This window comes from Maylandia zebra, unplaced genomic scaffold (genome assembly GCF_041146795.1).
Source record: "Maylandia zebra isolate NMK-2024a unplaced genomic scaffold, Mzebra_GT3a scaffold11, whole genome shotgun sequence".
Taxonomy (NCBI): domain Eukaryota; kingdom Metazoa; phylum Chordata; class Actinopteri; order Cichliformes; family Cichlidae; genus Maylandia; species Maylandia zebra.
Genome location: NW_027490041.1, coordinates 5,710,094 through 5,725,860, shown reverse-complemented (window position 1 = coordinate 5,725,860; position 15,767 = coordinate 5,710,094). Strand labels below are relative to the sequence as shown.

At 42.0% G+C, this 15,767-nt stretch overlaps 2 protein-coding genes across 3 annotated transcripts in view; one reads left to right on the top strand and one right to left on the bottom strand.

The window, feature by feature from the left end:
* LOC143415939 (uncharacterized) overlaps positions 1-15,767 on the bottom strand; it is a 282,785-nt gene that overhangs the window by 115,150 nt on the left and 151,868 nt on the right. The gene's annotated exons all lie outside the window — the stretch shown is intronic.
* LOC143412335 (protein NLRC3-like) overlaps positions 1-15,767 on the top strand; it is a 108,031-nt gene that overhangs the window by 87,456 nt on the left and 4,808 nt on the right. For both annotated transcript variants that reach the window (XM_076881323.1, XM_076881324.1), the window contains one exon: positions 12,513-12,686. In XM_076881323.1, coding sequence (XP_076737438.1) covers positions 12,513-12,686 — 174 coding nt within the window. The remainder of the gene's footprint in view (positions 1-12,512; positions 12,687-15,767) is intronic.

Sequence of the window (15,767 nt, the reverse complement as noted above, 5' to 3'; positions counted from 1 at the left end):
AATTTGTCACAGTCATACGATTTTGTTTATTTATTTATTTTTTTAATTCATGTACTGGCCATTTTACATAAATTTGGCTAATCTTCTACAATATATACATTTGATTTCGTTAGGAACAAAATGTTCAAATTACATATTTTGCTGGATATTGGGTATTAATGAAATTATTATGTCTTTAATGACACCACATTTCCATATGTAGGAGGTTACTGGTGGTATTGTTTCAGTGTCTGAGTTTTCCTTGCAAAGAAACATCTGGAATTTAACAATACATATTTTAAAGCTGTTTTCTCCAAAGGGATTTGTATTAGTGATGGTAAATTTGATTCTTTTTACCGAATCGAGTTTAAATGAGTCACTCACCAAAATGAATCGGGTTTTTTAAGTCATTTGAGTCTCTGAGTCAGTTGCCCAGAGAGTGCCAAAAATGTACTTTTTCTCTCAAACTTAATTTGTTTTTATTTTCATGTAAATCCTACTGCTATGATGAGTGACTGAAAAATAAAAACAACTATTTTATAGAGCAAAAAAGAATAAGATTTCTAAATTGGACATTTATTTTTGTTTATGTTATTAGTATTTCCTCTTTATCATCTTTGCACAAAAACAAAGTGTAGACTGAATGTTATATTGCATCAGTCAGACTATCAGGCTTCATTTCAGATGAAGGAGTGACTCTTCCGTGGTAACAAACTGTGAGTTTCAGCAGCTGAGAGGCAGGAGGGAAGGGTGAGTGAGTGGTCTTGATGCATTCTCAGTCTAGACTAGACTAGAAAGAGGGGCGCTGCTCTTGTGGCGACCAGCAGGTTGTCTCTCTCTGTCAGTGTCAGTGTTTTAACTTATTTTATTTCATTCTTTTATTCCTTTATATATATATTTTTTTGCCTGAGGAAATTCTATAGCATCGGCTTGTGCTTTGTGGAACTTCTTTTAACGAAGATGGGTTTTTTATTTCGCATGATTTTATTGGCAATCCTGACGGTTGTTTGGAGTCATTCCTTTACCATCAATAATCCTGGCTAATGTGCAGTCTCTGAGGAGTAAATTGGATGAACTGCATTTGAATGTCGCACACTTGCGTGGCTACAGGGATACATGTCTAATGGCATTCACAGAGACTTGGCTCAAGGACTCTGACCCTGATTGTTCTCTGGAACTAAATGGCTTCGGGTTTCCCATACGTTTGGATCGAGACCCCGGAGCTACCCAGAAATCTCAAGGAGGAGTGTGTTTGTATATAAATCAGAAATGGTGTAAAAATGTGACCGTTCGTAGACAAGTGTGTCTGCCTGACATTGAGCTCCTCTCTGTGTCTTTGAGGCCGTTTTATCTGCCGAGGGAATTCCCACAGATCAACGTCACCATTGTTTACATCCACCCTAAAGCGAATCCTAAGAATGCGACTGACACCATCTCCATTTTTTTCCTAATAACAAACCATGGTCTTCAAAAGGTCTTATGAGGCTGATTCATGAAAGGAAAAAAGCTTTTATTGAAGGGAATATCTTGAAAGTTAGAGAAATTAGGAAGGAGATCAGATCAGAAATTAAAAAAGCCAAAGTAAAATACAAGGATAAGGTAGAGGCGGAGATGGGTAGCAATAACTTAAGGGTGGCCTGGGCAGGCATGAAACACATGACTGGTCACTGTTACAGTGACTGTAATAAGATAAGTCTTCCTGGTTTTAGTTCAGACTCTCAGTTAGCAAGTAGAGAAGCTTATAGACCCTCTACAATTTGCATACAGGCCTCGTAGACGTGTTGATGATGCAGTGGTCACTCTGTTGAACTTCCTTTATCGCCATCTTGATGGCGCCAAAGCTCATGCTCAGCTCTTATTTATTGATTTTTCTTCAGCTTTTAATACTATCCAGCCACATCTTTTAGCTGATAAACTTCTTAACCAGTTTACACTTGATCTTAATCTCGTTGGTTGGGTTTTAAACTTTTTAACTGACAGATCTCAGTGTGTGAGAGTGAACGGCTGTTTTTCCAAACAGCTGAACTCTTCCACTGGCTCACCGCAAGGTTGTTGTCTCTCTCCTCTACTGTATATTTTGTACACTAATGACTGTCGCAGTACACAGGCCAACAGGCATTTCATTAAATACGCAGATGACACAGTCATTGTAAGCCTCCTTCATGGTGAAGAGGATTCCCATGGGCCTGTTGTGGATGAGTTTGTTTCGTGGTGTGATCAGTCCTTCTTAATGATCAGCACCTTGAAAACCAAGGACATGGTTATTGACTTCAGGGAGACATCCCCTCATCCTGCGCTAACAGTGGTAAATGTGCAGCCATTGAACTGGTGGACAGTTATAAGTATTTGGGGGTTGTTCTTGATAAAGCTCTGTGCTTTGAGTCACATCTTGCTGCTACAGTGAAAAAGGTTCAACAAAGACTTTTTAAGGAGGTTGAGAGGTTTCAATGTTTCATCTGCAATGATGACTCGTTTTTTATAAAAGTTTTATTGAATCTGTTTTAACTTTCTGTATCATTGCTTGGTACGGTAATATGTCTCTGAATAATAAGACCAGACTTAACAACCTGGTTAAAGTGGCTGGTAAGATTTCAGGGAGGTCTCAGGTCCAGCTTGTGGACTTTTATAACAGGCAGGTGCTGAGGAAGGCGACCTCTGTCATGTTGTGTTCAGATCATCCTCTCTTTAATGATTTTCAACTGCTTCCATCAGGTCGTCGTTATAAAGTGCCTGCAGTGAAGACAAAGAGACATAGATTGTCTTTTGTACCTACTGCTATTATCATAGTTAATAACACTGAACCATAAGTGTTGTTGCCATTGCACATTGTACTTTTTTGATGAAAAATCTAGGTTGTTTTCTCAGGCTTATATTATATTATATTATTTTGGAGTGTGTATGTGATGTGTTGGTTGCCTGTTTGTTTGTTTGTACGGACATACTGCAAATCAATTTCCCATTAGGGACAATAAAGTTACCAATAACCAATAATCATCCAGGTAAGTAAATCTCCAAAAGTTGATTCTGTTCATCTGGACGTAGCGTTTTGTGGGAGAAATGTTTCATCATCATCCAGGTGACTTCTTCAATCTCGGCTGACTGCAGGTTTCAATCTTATAAACAGTACATTTGCATAATGACTGAAACCAGCCCACTGAAGGAACAATGGGCTGGGAGGTCAGTTCCTTAATCATAATTATGCAAATTCTCATGACCATTGATCAAAGCCCATTGATCAAAGCCCACTGATCAAAGCCCACTGATCAATAGCCATGAGAACCATTCACAGAGAGTTGGGGAATGGCTGCAATCACAGCATTTTAATCATTATTTTAAAGGCTGTAGATTGGAGCCATTGCTCTAACAGTGTACAAATGTAACAGGGCTTGGTGCTGATGCTAACAGTGCTAGCTGCTTCAGCCTTTATTTACACATTATAAGCACATTTAGCTTATTTTAAACAGTATATAAAACAGCTAGTACTGCTGGGATGTTAAATTTTCACAAGCTAACATGAGCCAATCAGTGAGATGTCTAGCCATGACAGTTGTATGTTGCTGTGAGAAGAGTCGGGCTACATACAGTGATGATAGTGTTAGCCATGTTAGCATTTAGCTTCTATGTTTTTATAGTTTACACTTCTTGTTTATTGCTAGCTGCTCTGTTTAGTTGCTTTAGGGTTTCTTAGTTTACTTTTCCTGCATTATTTTGGTAGTTATCGTGCTTGGTGTCATAAGTTCAGTTTGACTTCCTCCCCTGACATTGTCTACATTAGTTTCAGCTGTGGAAGGATTTATTGAGTGTTTTCTATTTCTTCCATTTGAACAATAGTGGTGCACTCTATGCTTGTAGCTGCTGTGTGCTACGTTCTTCTGTCAAACAAGATGGCGCCTGTGTTTGGCTTTGCCGCCGCTGCAGCTTGCTGGAGGCAACAATGTAGTTTTTCACTGTCGTCAATCATTTTTTGTAATGTCATTTTTGCTCTTTTGAGTTCTGACTTAATTTCTGCTGCTTTAAATTATGATTGGGAGATACTGTTAACCCTTTAAGGCCGGTCAGAGTGGGAACGCTCAGTTTTGCGTAACTATTTTTAAATGCCTGTAGATCGGCAACCACACAAGCTAGTGCAATAATTTTTATTTTTGCATGTGAAACCGGAGTTGTACTTACATCTTATGTATCCAGCTTATCCTAGGTCACCGTTTCCTTCCACACATAGCTTTGCAAAAGTTGCATGAAAAGCACTTGCAGCAACAAAAAAGTAATATTCCAGAAACACGCTTTGCCAATCCGATCAGATGTTCATAGCACTTCCTACGTTGGAATAGATGTCAGCCCAAACTATCGTATGTCCGCCATTACCTGCCCGAAACCTGAAGTGACGTCGTTTTTGCGAAAATTCTAGTTGTTTGTTTGTTTGTTTGTTTTTACCTTGAAGCCTACACTGGTGTTTTTAAAAGTCATGTTTGAGTTTACCCTTTCAGTATAGTTTCTGGGAGGCTTAGAACTCAAATTACACAGTTGGAAATAGTTTATTTTGATGCACTGAAGTTTTTCTTGCAAATTCACATGGTAGTATTTATTTTAGTTTTTCATGCAGTATATACAATTTGGTGTATCTCAAAAATACAACTATGGATACACTCAAATTACATTTCCTGTGGTTGGAAACTATTTTGTGCAACTTTTTTAGTTCTTCCGTTTTGAGGGATAAACCTCTTAAATTTCTCTAACTACAGATATAAGATGGCGCCGGTGAGGTCGGCTGCCGTCACGACTGCTCCGACCACTTTTTCTTTGTCTTTGCTTTTTAAGTTAGTTTTCAGCGTTTCTAAATCGGCAAAATCATCACCATTGGGTACATTAGGTATGACAGTGACACTCTTGTTTCTATTGGTATACAATGTACTCACAATTCGAAGTTTTTAACTCCGGATCCGAGCTGGCCGAGTGAGATCTCGAGGGAGAACAAAGGGAAGCGGCGGCGGCCTAGAGGGAAGCGAGCCGGCGTCAGGAACAGGCTGAGAGCTCGTGCACACCGCACACCTCTGCCTAGCATCCTGCTCGCCAACGTCCAGTCACTGGAGAACAAGCTTGACGACCTCAGGGCCAGGATAAAGTTCCAGAGAGACATTCGGGACTGCAATCTCCTCTGCTTCACCGAGACATGGCTGAACCCAGCGGTGCCGGACCACGCCATCCAGCCGGCCGAGTTCTTCTCGGTTCACCGCATGGACAGGACACGGGACTCGGGGAAGTCAAGGGGAGGCGGCGTGTGTTTAATGGTGAACAACAACTGGTGCAACAGTGCGAACGTTGTTCCTCTCACACGCTCCTGCACACCAAATCTGGAACTACTGTCCATCATGTGTCGTCCTTTTTATCTACCTCGGGAATTTACATCGGTCATTGTAAGTGCCGTTTATATTCCACCACAAGCGGACACGGTCACCGCCTTATGCGAGCTGCATGAGGCACTCACACAGCACCAGACACAACACCGGGACGCTGTGCTTATTGTGACGGGGGACTTTAATAGCGCCAACCTCAAACGCGCAGCGCCGAACTTTTATCAACACATCACCTGCCCCACCAGGGGTGAAAGGACACTGGACCACTGCTACACTACGGTCAAGGACGGCTACAAGGCACAATCCCGCCCCCCGTTTGGCAAATCTGATCACGCCGCCATCTTCCTCATGCCAAAATACAAACAAAGGCTGAAACAGGAAGTTCCGGTTCAGAGGAAGGTCGCGCGCTGGACGGATCAATCGGTGGCCGCGTTACAGGACGCACTCGATGACGCAGACTGGGGCATGTTCAGAAACAGCTCCGACGATGACGTCAACGTGTTTACGGAAGCGGTTGTGGGATTCATCGGGAAACTAGCGGATGATACCGTGGAGACAAAGACTATCACAACGTTTCCCAACCAGAAGCCGTGGGTGGATAAAACCATCCGCGACGCTCTGAGATCCCGCACCGCTGCCTACAACACGGGACTCATGACGGGGGACATGGACCCGTACAAAGCCGCGTCATATAACGTGCGGAGGGCGGTGAAAGAGGCGAAGCAGCGCTACGGGAGGAAACTAGAGTCACAACTCCAACAGAGTGACTCTAGGAGCCTGTGGCGGGGACTAAGGACAATAACGGACTATAAAGCACCAACAACCGGTATGACGAACGCGGCCGTGACTCTGGCAGACGAGCTGAACACTTTCTATGCTCGCTTCGAGGCTGCAGCTAAGGTCTCCAACAATGCTAGTGTTAGCGGCGCTAACGGCTGCAGACAGGAAGATACTGCCAGCACCGGAAACGTGCTCGTCATCTCCGAGCATGAAGTAAGGAGAGCCTTCAAGAGAGTGAACACCAGGAAAGCAGCAGGACCAGACGGCATCCCAGGTCGTATCCTAAGAGACTGCGCATACCAGCTAGCTCCTGTGTTCACTGAGATATTCAACATCTCTTTATCTCAGTCGGTGATCCCCACATGCTTCAAAGAGTCCATCATTGTTCCTGTCCCGAAGAAACCCCACCCTGCTTCTCTCAATGACTATCGCCCTGTAGCCCTCACCTCAGTAGTGATGAAGTGCTTTGAACGCCTGGTCAGAGACTTCATCATTTCTTCACTACCAGACACACTGGACCCACTACAGTTCGCTTACCGTCCAAATCGTTCCACAGACGATGCCATCTCTCATCTCCTCCACACATCACTCACTCACTTGGACACTAGAAGGGGGAATTATGTTAAAATGCTCTTCATAGACTACAGCTCTGCATTTAACACCATAATTCCCTCCACACTCACCACCAAGCTGGAGCATCTGGGACTCAGCTCATCTATGTGTCAGTGGATCTCCAACTTCCTAACTGGCAGACCACAGGCAGTAAGGATGGGCGGACATGTCTCAGCCTCCACCACTCTCAGCACTGGAGCCCCCCAGGGGTGTGTTCTGAGCCCCCTGCTGTACTCTTTGTACACATATGACTGTGTGGCCACTACCAGCTCCACCACCATCATCAAGTTTGCTGACGACACCGTCGTGGTGGGCCTGATCTCTGATAACAACGAGACGGCCTACCTGAAGGAGATTAGGAATCTGGAGAACTGGTGCCAGAGGAACAACCTCCTTCTAAACGTCAGTAAGACAAAGGAGCTGATAGTGGACTTCAGCACTAAGCAGGAGAGGAACTACCAGACCCCCGTCATCAACGAGTGCCCAGTGGAGAGAGTGGACAGCTTCAAATACCTCGGAGTTCACATCACGCAGGACCTGTCATGGTCCTGTCACATCAACACTGTGGTGAAAAAGGCCCGACAGCGTCTCTACCACCTCAGATGCTTGAGAGACTTCCAACTGCCCTCCAAGGTGCTCAGGAACTTTTACTCGTGCACCATAGAGAGCATCCTGGCGGGAAACATCTTAACCTGGTTCGGGAACAGCACCATGCAGGACAGACGAGCTCTAGAGAGGGTTGTGCGGTCAGCTGAGCGCACCATCCGCTCCGAGCTCCCTGACCTGCACTCAATCTACAGCAGGCGGTGCTGGACCAAGGCCAGGAAGATCGTGAAGGACCTCAGCCATCCCAACAACAGACTGTTCTCTCTGTTGAGGTCAGGAAAGCGATTCCGCTCCCTGAAGACCAACACAGAGAGACTGAGGAGGAGCTTCTTCCCGCAGGCGATACGGTCTCTCAATCACACCACCACACAGTACTGACCCACATATATAGTTCTTACATACACACTGGACTTTCTGGACTTTGGTTTTGCACAACACTGGTCACTATATTCTTCATTTCCGGTTAATACTTGTACAGCTGCTGTTATTGTGTATATATTTATTTAGATTTAGATTTCTTCATACATTCTTATATAGTTCTATATTGTGTATTTTGTTGTACAGTTATTTTATTTTCAACTTTAATTTATATATTTTATCTTATTCTTCCCAGTTAAATTTACCCTTCATTCTAATTTGTGTTGTACAGTTATTTCATTTTTAACCTTAATTTATATTTTATTCCTTCCTAGTTAAATTTACCCTTTTTAATTTTTCATATTTATTTCCTATCTTATTCATAGCCTTTTCCTTTTTTGTTTTCTTTAGGTCACGAGCAGTTGTCCAAGCATTTCACTACATATCGTACTGTGTATGACTGTGTACGTGACAAATAAAAATTTGAATTTGAATTTGAATTTTCAATTTGTTCTAGTTTATTGCACTTTTTGCTGTATATGTATATATGTATATGTAGTTACTATGGACTGAATGCATACATATTATAAAAATTTGGGCTATAACGGTTGTATTGATGTATAGCAACTTGAACTGCTCCCCAAAATGGCACTACAGCAGTGGTTCCCAAACTTTTTTTGCTGGGCCCCCCTTTGTTTTACACGAAAAACGTTCGCCTCCCCCCCCGGCGCGTGAACAGCACGCACACGCACTAACACATCCTCCAACCACACACGCCCATATTTTGCTCCATTGCGGTTTATTTCACACCTCAAACATTTAGTAAACAATTAAGCAAATACAAGTAATCTGCAATAAATTACAGGTAGTAAGAAAATAAACTACTAAATCTTTTACGCTACGTCCGCACCTACACTGGTATTTTTGAAAACGCAGCTGTTTCATCCAAACAGTGTTTCAAATCACCAAAAACTGAGATTTTTTTAAAACTCCTTTTTTGCGGACGAGGAATACAGAGTTCATCTGGCAACGTCAAAGGTTGCGCCTTTTTTCACGTCACGTTATTGTTTATGTGAGATGAATTGCAGAATGGCAGACAGAGACAAAATACTGTTAATCTGAGTATCTGCAGGTTTCACACGCAGTTACTGTCCCTCCATTTACAAAGGCGTCACGGGTAGTTGTTTTTTCTTCTTCTGTAATACTAATCAACATTGCTGTCAATACATTTTCAAAAAATGCCTCTCTGTGCAAAATGGGTTCAAAAACATAAACAGCTGTGGGATCCTGTTTGTCTGTGATTTGAATCGAGGGAACAAATCGTGGCAGGATCAGCCTGATGTTATTTGTATCCCGCTGTAACTTTACTCTATAAAGAGCAAACATCTCCAACATGTCAGGAGTAGTTAGTCACTACAACAAGTGTTTGTGAACTAAAAATTAAGAATGTGGGATCCTGTTTGTCCATGATTGGAAGAGCCCAGCGCTGCTCCCGACGCAGGGACCTACCTCAGCACCTGTGCAGGTGAAGCCAAAGGGCAGATTTGCTTCACCATATTTTCTAGTCTTTGGCTTAGAATGAAGTTGGTTTGGAAACATATTCAGCGATGCTTCATCTCCTGCTTTGCGTTTCTGTGGGCGCCGTGCTAGCAGTGTTCAAGCGTTTTGTTCCCCTCCCTTTTCATACCGCGCCCCCCCTGCCATGGCTCTGCGCCCCCCCTAGGGGGCGGGCACCACAGTTTGGGAAGGTCTGCACTACAGCATGTAAAAATCTAAAGATAAGCTCTGGCAGACTTGGTTCTATGGTAGGTCTTAAAGGGTTTAACATCAAAGATTCAGTGGAGAGCTACTGTAACAGCTGAACAGAAAAACTCTTCCTCCCCTGGTGTGCTACTCTTCACAACCCGCAGGACTTTCACCCTCAAGAGATGGAAAAGGGGAACGAGGGCCGACGTCCAGGTGAAACTGAGAAGCTACCAGAGGCTAGCTTCTTGGCTGTGGGGAGAATCCTGGTGCCTGCGTCCACTTCCTCTCCTGACATTTAGTTAATATGTTACGCCGGTGACTGGGACCTGGGCTCTGTGGCTCAAAAGCAGTTTTTCTCACGGTGTGTCCGTCAAACGTTCACTGTTTTTATTGATAACAGCTATGTCTGCTCATCGATCATTGCTTCCCCCAGCTCTGGAGTCGTTGCCCTGCCCAGCAGGTCTACAGGTCTGCATTGTCTTTATTTCAAGTGCCGCTGCAGTCAGCTGTTGATTTTGCAGATCGACCGTCATCAACTCGGTTGGCCCCGCTTAACGTTCGCTCCATAACAAACAAATCATTTATTCTAAGCGATCTCTTTATTAAAGAGTCTCTAGATTTCATGTGTCTGACTGAGACGTGGCAGCAAAATAAGAATTATGTCCAATGTTCCCTCTAATGTTTCATGTGTCTGAGCGAACACACAAACTCCCTGAGCGGTCCCTTGGATCACTGGATCACGTTGTCATTAACGTGGCTTCACTCTACATCAACCAAAACACCGGTGTCGGCACATGAGGACGCTGTCATAGCCCGTCAGCGACGTTGATTAGCTGCGTATATACGAATGTGAATCATTGGCTGGACCATGGGATAAGGCGGCATCGTTCTAAATACTGGAGCAGCCAGTCACTGACTAACACTGCAAAGCAGAATTGTTAACATATTTATTTTAATTTCAATTCAGGTTAGTATTTAGTATTTAGTATTTATTTATTTATTGTCATTGTCAAGAACAATGAAATTGCGTTTGGGGCTTCCATACAACCCAAAAAAAAAGAAGAAAATAATAAATACCCCTTAAAACCCAAGTGTACATATTTAACCCAGTGTGACTCCAATGCAATAAGACAATCCTTAGCAACAACATGAGAACATGACAAGTAATGTTCGTAGAAAATCAGACAAAGACCTGAGAAACATGACAAAGTACAACAATGCAACCCATTCAATATTATTGTACTGTGAGATATGATATCAGATATGATAGTTATCTATTTAAGAAGGAGGGGGGGGCAGGAGGGGGAAGAGAATAAAGATATGATGCACCAATGCAGACCAGTTCATTGCTATTAAGAAGTTGGATATGGTTATTGTCCGTGAGAGGGGGGCAGAGAGTTCAGGAGCCTTACAGCCTGTTAGATATCTTTTTGTGCGCAATGCAGATACTCTGTGTGCAGAGAGCGTGTCAGCGGATTGCGCCCGTGCGCAGCTTAGAGGGAACATTGATTATGTCCACTTGAATGAAATCTGCCCGGCTGGCTGCTCCGTCATCTGAACTCCGCGTCTTTTAGGACGTGGTGGAGGACTCGCTGTTGTTTACCAGGACAGATTCACATGCAGTCTGATGACCTCGGACTCCTTTTCTGCATTTGAGTCACAGATGATGGTCAGTTCTCTAAAAACCAGTTATTGTATTTTATTCTACCTGATGGGGTCTTTCTAACTGAATTTAATGACCTTCTGACATCCATCATTTCATTGGAGAAGGTTGGGAGATTTGAGCCGTCATATTGATGAAGCATCCTGTAACACTGCTGCTGAGCTCATCACTGTCACTGAGTCTTTTAACTTTAGGCAGCATGTTTCTGGCCCCACACATACAAAGGGTCACACACTGGATCTTGTTTTCTCCCTGGGTTTAAATATACATGATGTATGTGTGGAGGATGTCCATGTGAGTGACCATAGCTGCATATTTTTTAACTTGTTATTTTACTTGGATCCTTCATCTCCTAAACTGATGATCCAAAGGCGGATTATAAACCAAGATGCTGCTGGAAGGTTCTCTGCCATGTTTGACCCTCGCATGGCTCGTAGTGACCTCGACTCACGTATTTTATCCTTTAATGATCAATGCAAGTTGTTGGAAAGCCCACTGATAACATGTTTACATGGCTAAAATGTTATGGCTCATTCATTGATAGTATTTTCGCCATAGAAATTGTTATGTCCTATATTGTTGAACCCACCATGTCTATGCTGATGCTCTTTGAACGCACCACATACGTACTCGAGGCCATGCAGTGGCTGCTAGTCTGTGTTCTCAGTATTTTTATGTGTCAGTTCCAGTTTTAGAGCTCTAAAGTGCAGCTATCGTGTTAGGAATATGTTAGGAATAGACAGGAACACTGAGCACACTGAGGTCAAATCTTTATTTAGGGCGACCGTGGCTCAGGGAGTTGGGAATCGCATCTGTAACCGGAAGGTCACCGGTTCGATCCCTGGGCTCTCTGTCCTGGTCGTTGTGTCCTTGGGCTTTACCCTACTTGCCTACTGGTGTTGGCCAGAGGGGCCGATGGCGCGATATGGCAGCCTCGCTTCTGTCAGTCTGCCCCAGGGCAGCTGTGGCTACAACCGTAGCTGCCTCCACCAGTGTATGAATGTGAGAGTGACTGAATAGTGGCATTGTAAAGTGCTTTGGGTGCCTTGAAAAGCGCTATATAAATCCAATCCATTATTATTATTATTATTTTACCACTCGCTGCATTCTTGATGTTCATGTTCTTCTCTTTCCCCTCACCCTGCAACCAGTCATGGTAGATGCTCCTCCTGGAGCCTGTTTTCACTGGGAGGATCTTTGTGTCAAAGGGAGTTCTTCTTCCCACCATCACCAAGTGCTGCTCACAGTGGAGGCGGTTACCTTACACTGTTAAACAGCTTCAGATGACTGTTGTTGTCTGTTGGGTATTGTCACTTATAAATAAAGTTACATTGAATGGATGTATGGATGGATAGATGTTATTGTGACAAAGAGAAAACGATTGTTGACAGATTGATTGTTGTTTTGTGTGTCTGCAGTCTGTCAGGCTGTCTGATCACAGAGGAAGGCTGTACTTCTCTGGCCTCAGCTCTGACCTCCAACCCCTCCCATCTGAGACAGCTGGACCTGAGCTACAATCATCCAGGTCCCTCAGGAATGAAGCTGCTGTCGGCTGGACTGAAGGATCCAGGCTGGAGACTGGACACTCTCAGGTATGGAGAGAATGTCTGATAGAGGAGGAAGAGCTGGAAACATTTCCTGTGTCCTTCACTCACTTCCTGTTTGTTTCCTGCAGATGAGACATGAACAATCACACATGCAGGAATATTTTCAGGGACAGACACACTAGTCTAGCTGGATAGTTCATGGATATTTATGTAGGGGTCTCCAAGGAGTCTGGTTGCAGGAACATTTAGGTCACAGGTGTACCTGAGATAGATACCAGTGTACCTAATAAAGTGTCAGCCATGTGTATGTTTCCCATGCTGTATGTCCACAGTGACAGAAGGATGAAACAAGGCTGTGAATCATTTCAGTCTGTGTTTGTGACAAAGAGGCAGACAGGAGCAGCTAACATTTGGAAATGGAAGCTTAAATAATGACAAACTCTACATTCACAGCTGAATTAACAATACATTTGTTCTCAAGTGCACATTTAGCAGCTAATGCTATTACTGTTTTCCCTTGCTTTCTACAACTTGAGCAGCTATTGCTAAGTAGGCCACTTTGCTCTGCTAAGGATTTATGTGACCATGATGAAAACTCTGATAAGCTAATGCTGCTAAGCTAATACTGTTTATGGGCCCTGTTAGAATCAATATTTCATTCTCATTCTGTTGTTTGAGAACAATATTAACGTTTCACATCATTATAACACAAGAGAAAAGGGTATTAGCGTTAGCTACTAATGCTTATTCACCTCAAATTAGCTTTAGCTGCTAATGGTAGCCTACTTAGCAATAACTGCTCACTAATATAATGCTAATTCACATCAAATTAGCATTAGCTGCTCAAGTTGTTATAAGGAAAGAGAAAACGGTATTAGCATTAGCTGCTAATAATTGTTCACCCCTAATTAGAGTTAGCCCCTAATGGCAGCCTACTTAGCATTAACTCCTGACGTCGTTGTAATGCAGGGGAAAAGAGTTACCATTATCGGATAATGCTAATTCACATCAAATTAACATTAGTTAACAACGGTAGACTTCGTATCATTAGCTGCTGTCATTCTTACAAAGCAAACAGTATGAGCATTAGCTGTTAATGCTTTCTCATCTAACATTAGAATTGGCCACTAATGGCGTATTGTTAAAAAGTAAAAAAACACATTGTTAGCATAAGCGGATGATGCTAATTCACCTAAATTAGCATTAGCTAATGATGGCTACATACCTAGCATTAGCTACTGATATTGATATAAATCAAGAAAATATGGTATTAGCATTAGCTTTTAATGCTTTTTCATCTAAAATTAGAATTAGCCACTAATGGCGTGCTATTTAGCATTACCTCTTCACATCGCAGGGGAAAAGTTAAAATTAAATTAAAAAAAATGTTCAGATTAGCTACTCATATTGTTAAAAAGTAAGAAAAAACATTGTTAGCATAAGCGGATAATGCTAATTCACCTCAAATAAGTATTAGCTAATAACGGCAACCTACTTAGCATTAGCTGGTCACATTGTTATAATGCAAGAAAATATGGTATTAGCATTAGCTGCCAATTCCTAAATACCTAAAATTAGCATTACCTGTAATGGAAGTCTACTTAGCATTAACTCCTCACTAATGTAATGCTAATTCACATCAAATTAGCTTTAGCTTTAGTATTAGCTGCTAGCACCAGCCTACCCAGCACTAGCTGCTCACATTGTTAAAAGGGAAGAGAAAACGATATTAGCATTAGCTGGTAATAATTATTCACCCCTAATTAGAATTAGCTGCTAATGGCAGCATACTTAGCATTAACTCCTCACATCGTTATAATGCAAATGAGGCTAACTTACATTAAATTAGACTGCTGTTATTAGCTAATGCTATTTAGCAGTAGCTGCTCACATTGTTATAAAGCAAAGGAAAACGATATGAGCATTAGGTTCTAATGCGTATTTGCCTTTAATTAGACGTAGGTCCTAATGGCGACCTACTCAGCATTAGCAGCTCAGATGTTGTATTGCTAGGGAAAAGAGTGTTAGCATTAGCCGTTCACATTGTTAAAAAGTAAGTGTTAGCATTAGCTACTCACATTGTTAAAAAGTAAGTGTTAGCATTAGTGCATAATGCTAATTCACATCCAATTAGCATTAGTTAATAACGGCAGCCTATTTAGCATTAGCAGGTAATGTTGAATTTGGCCCACTGGAAAAGTTAAGAACTCAAGATTTAGGAGTGTTTCTCGATAGCTCTTTCTCATTTGAGAAACAAATAAATGTTGTTATTAAAACCAGCTGTAAGCTTTATATTGTTGATTGTCATTTCCCATATGGAAAAGATATATAAATCTTATAAAGTTTGTATCTGTCTTGTGTGAAACTTGTATGAAAAGCATACAAGAGTGAAAACAGATATAAGATCCCTTGAAAAATTATATAATGAAACTTGTATGTTTTCGATACTTACTAAAACAATATATGAAAGTAATGAGAAAGTGGCCACTTTCGTGAGTATGACTTTCATCATATAAGTTTTTAGTCTTTTCCATATGGGATATGCTTAAAAATATTTACTCATACATGCTTAGTTTTATAATCGATTGGATGATGATAGAGGTTTGATCCTTAGTAGTCTGTAAAGACTCTGTGTGCCTTCCAGAGTGCTCTGGCATGCACACACCACTTGGGGCCATGAGAGAGGTCGTACCCTCTCTTACTGATTTATGGTGTAGGACAGAGGTCTCAAACTCAATTTAGCTGGGGGCCGCTGCAGGCAGAGTCTGGGTGAGGCTGGGCCGCATTAGGTTTTCCACAAGAAAGACATGGTTAAAAAATTCCAATCTTCTCAAATCTCTTTATTTTTATTTTTTAACACAAAATATGAAAAATGAATAAACAAATTAAGAATTAATAAGAAAATAAATCAATCTGTAATACATAAATAAAATAATAATAAGATATTTTTAGTCAGTGAACTTGTGTGTTTCTTTCAGTCTTCTATATCTGCTGTATTTAGATTGAAATGTCTGTATTAACAGTTCTATAACCTTCTTCTGAACATGAATGGAACACTGGAGAAAATGAACTGTTCTTCTGAACATGGCTTCTCTTGCCTACTCCTTGCTGCTAGAGACCTGGCAG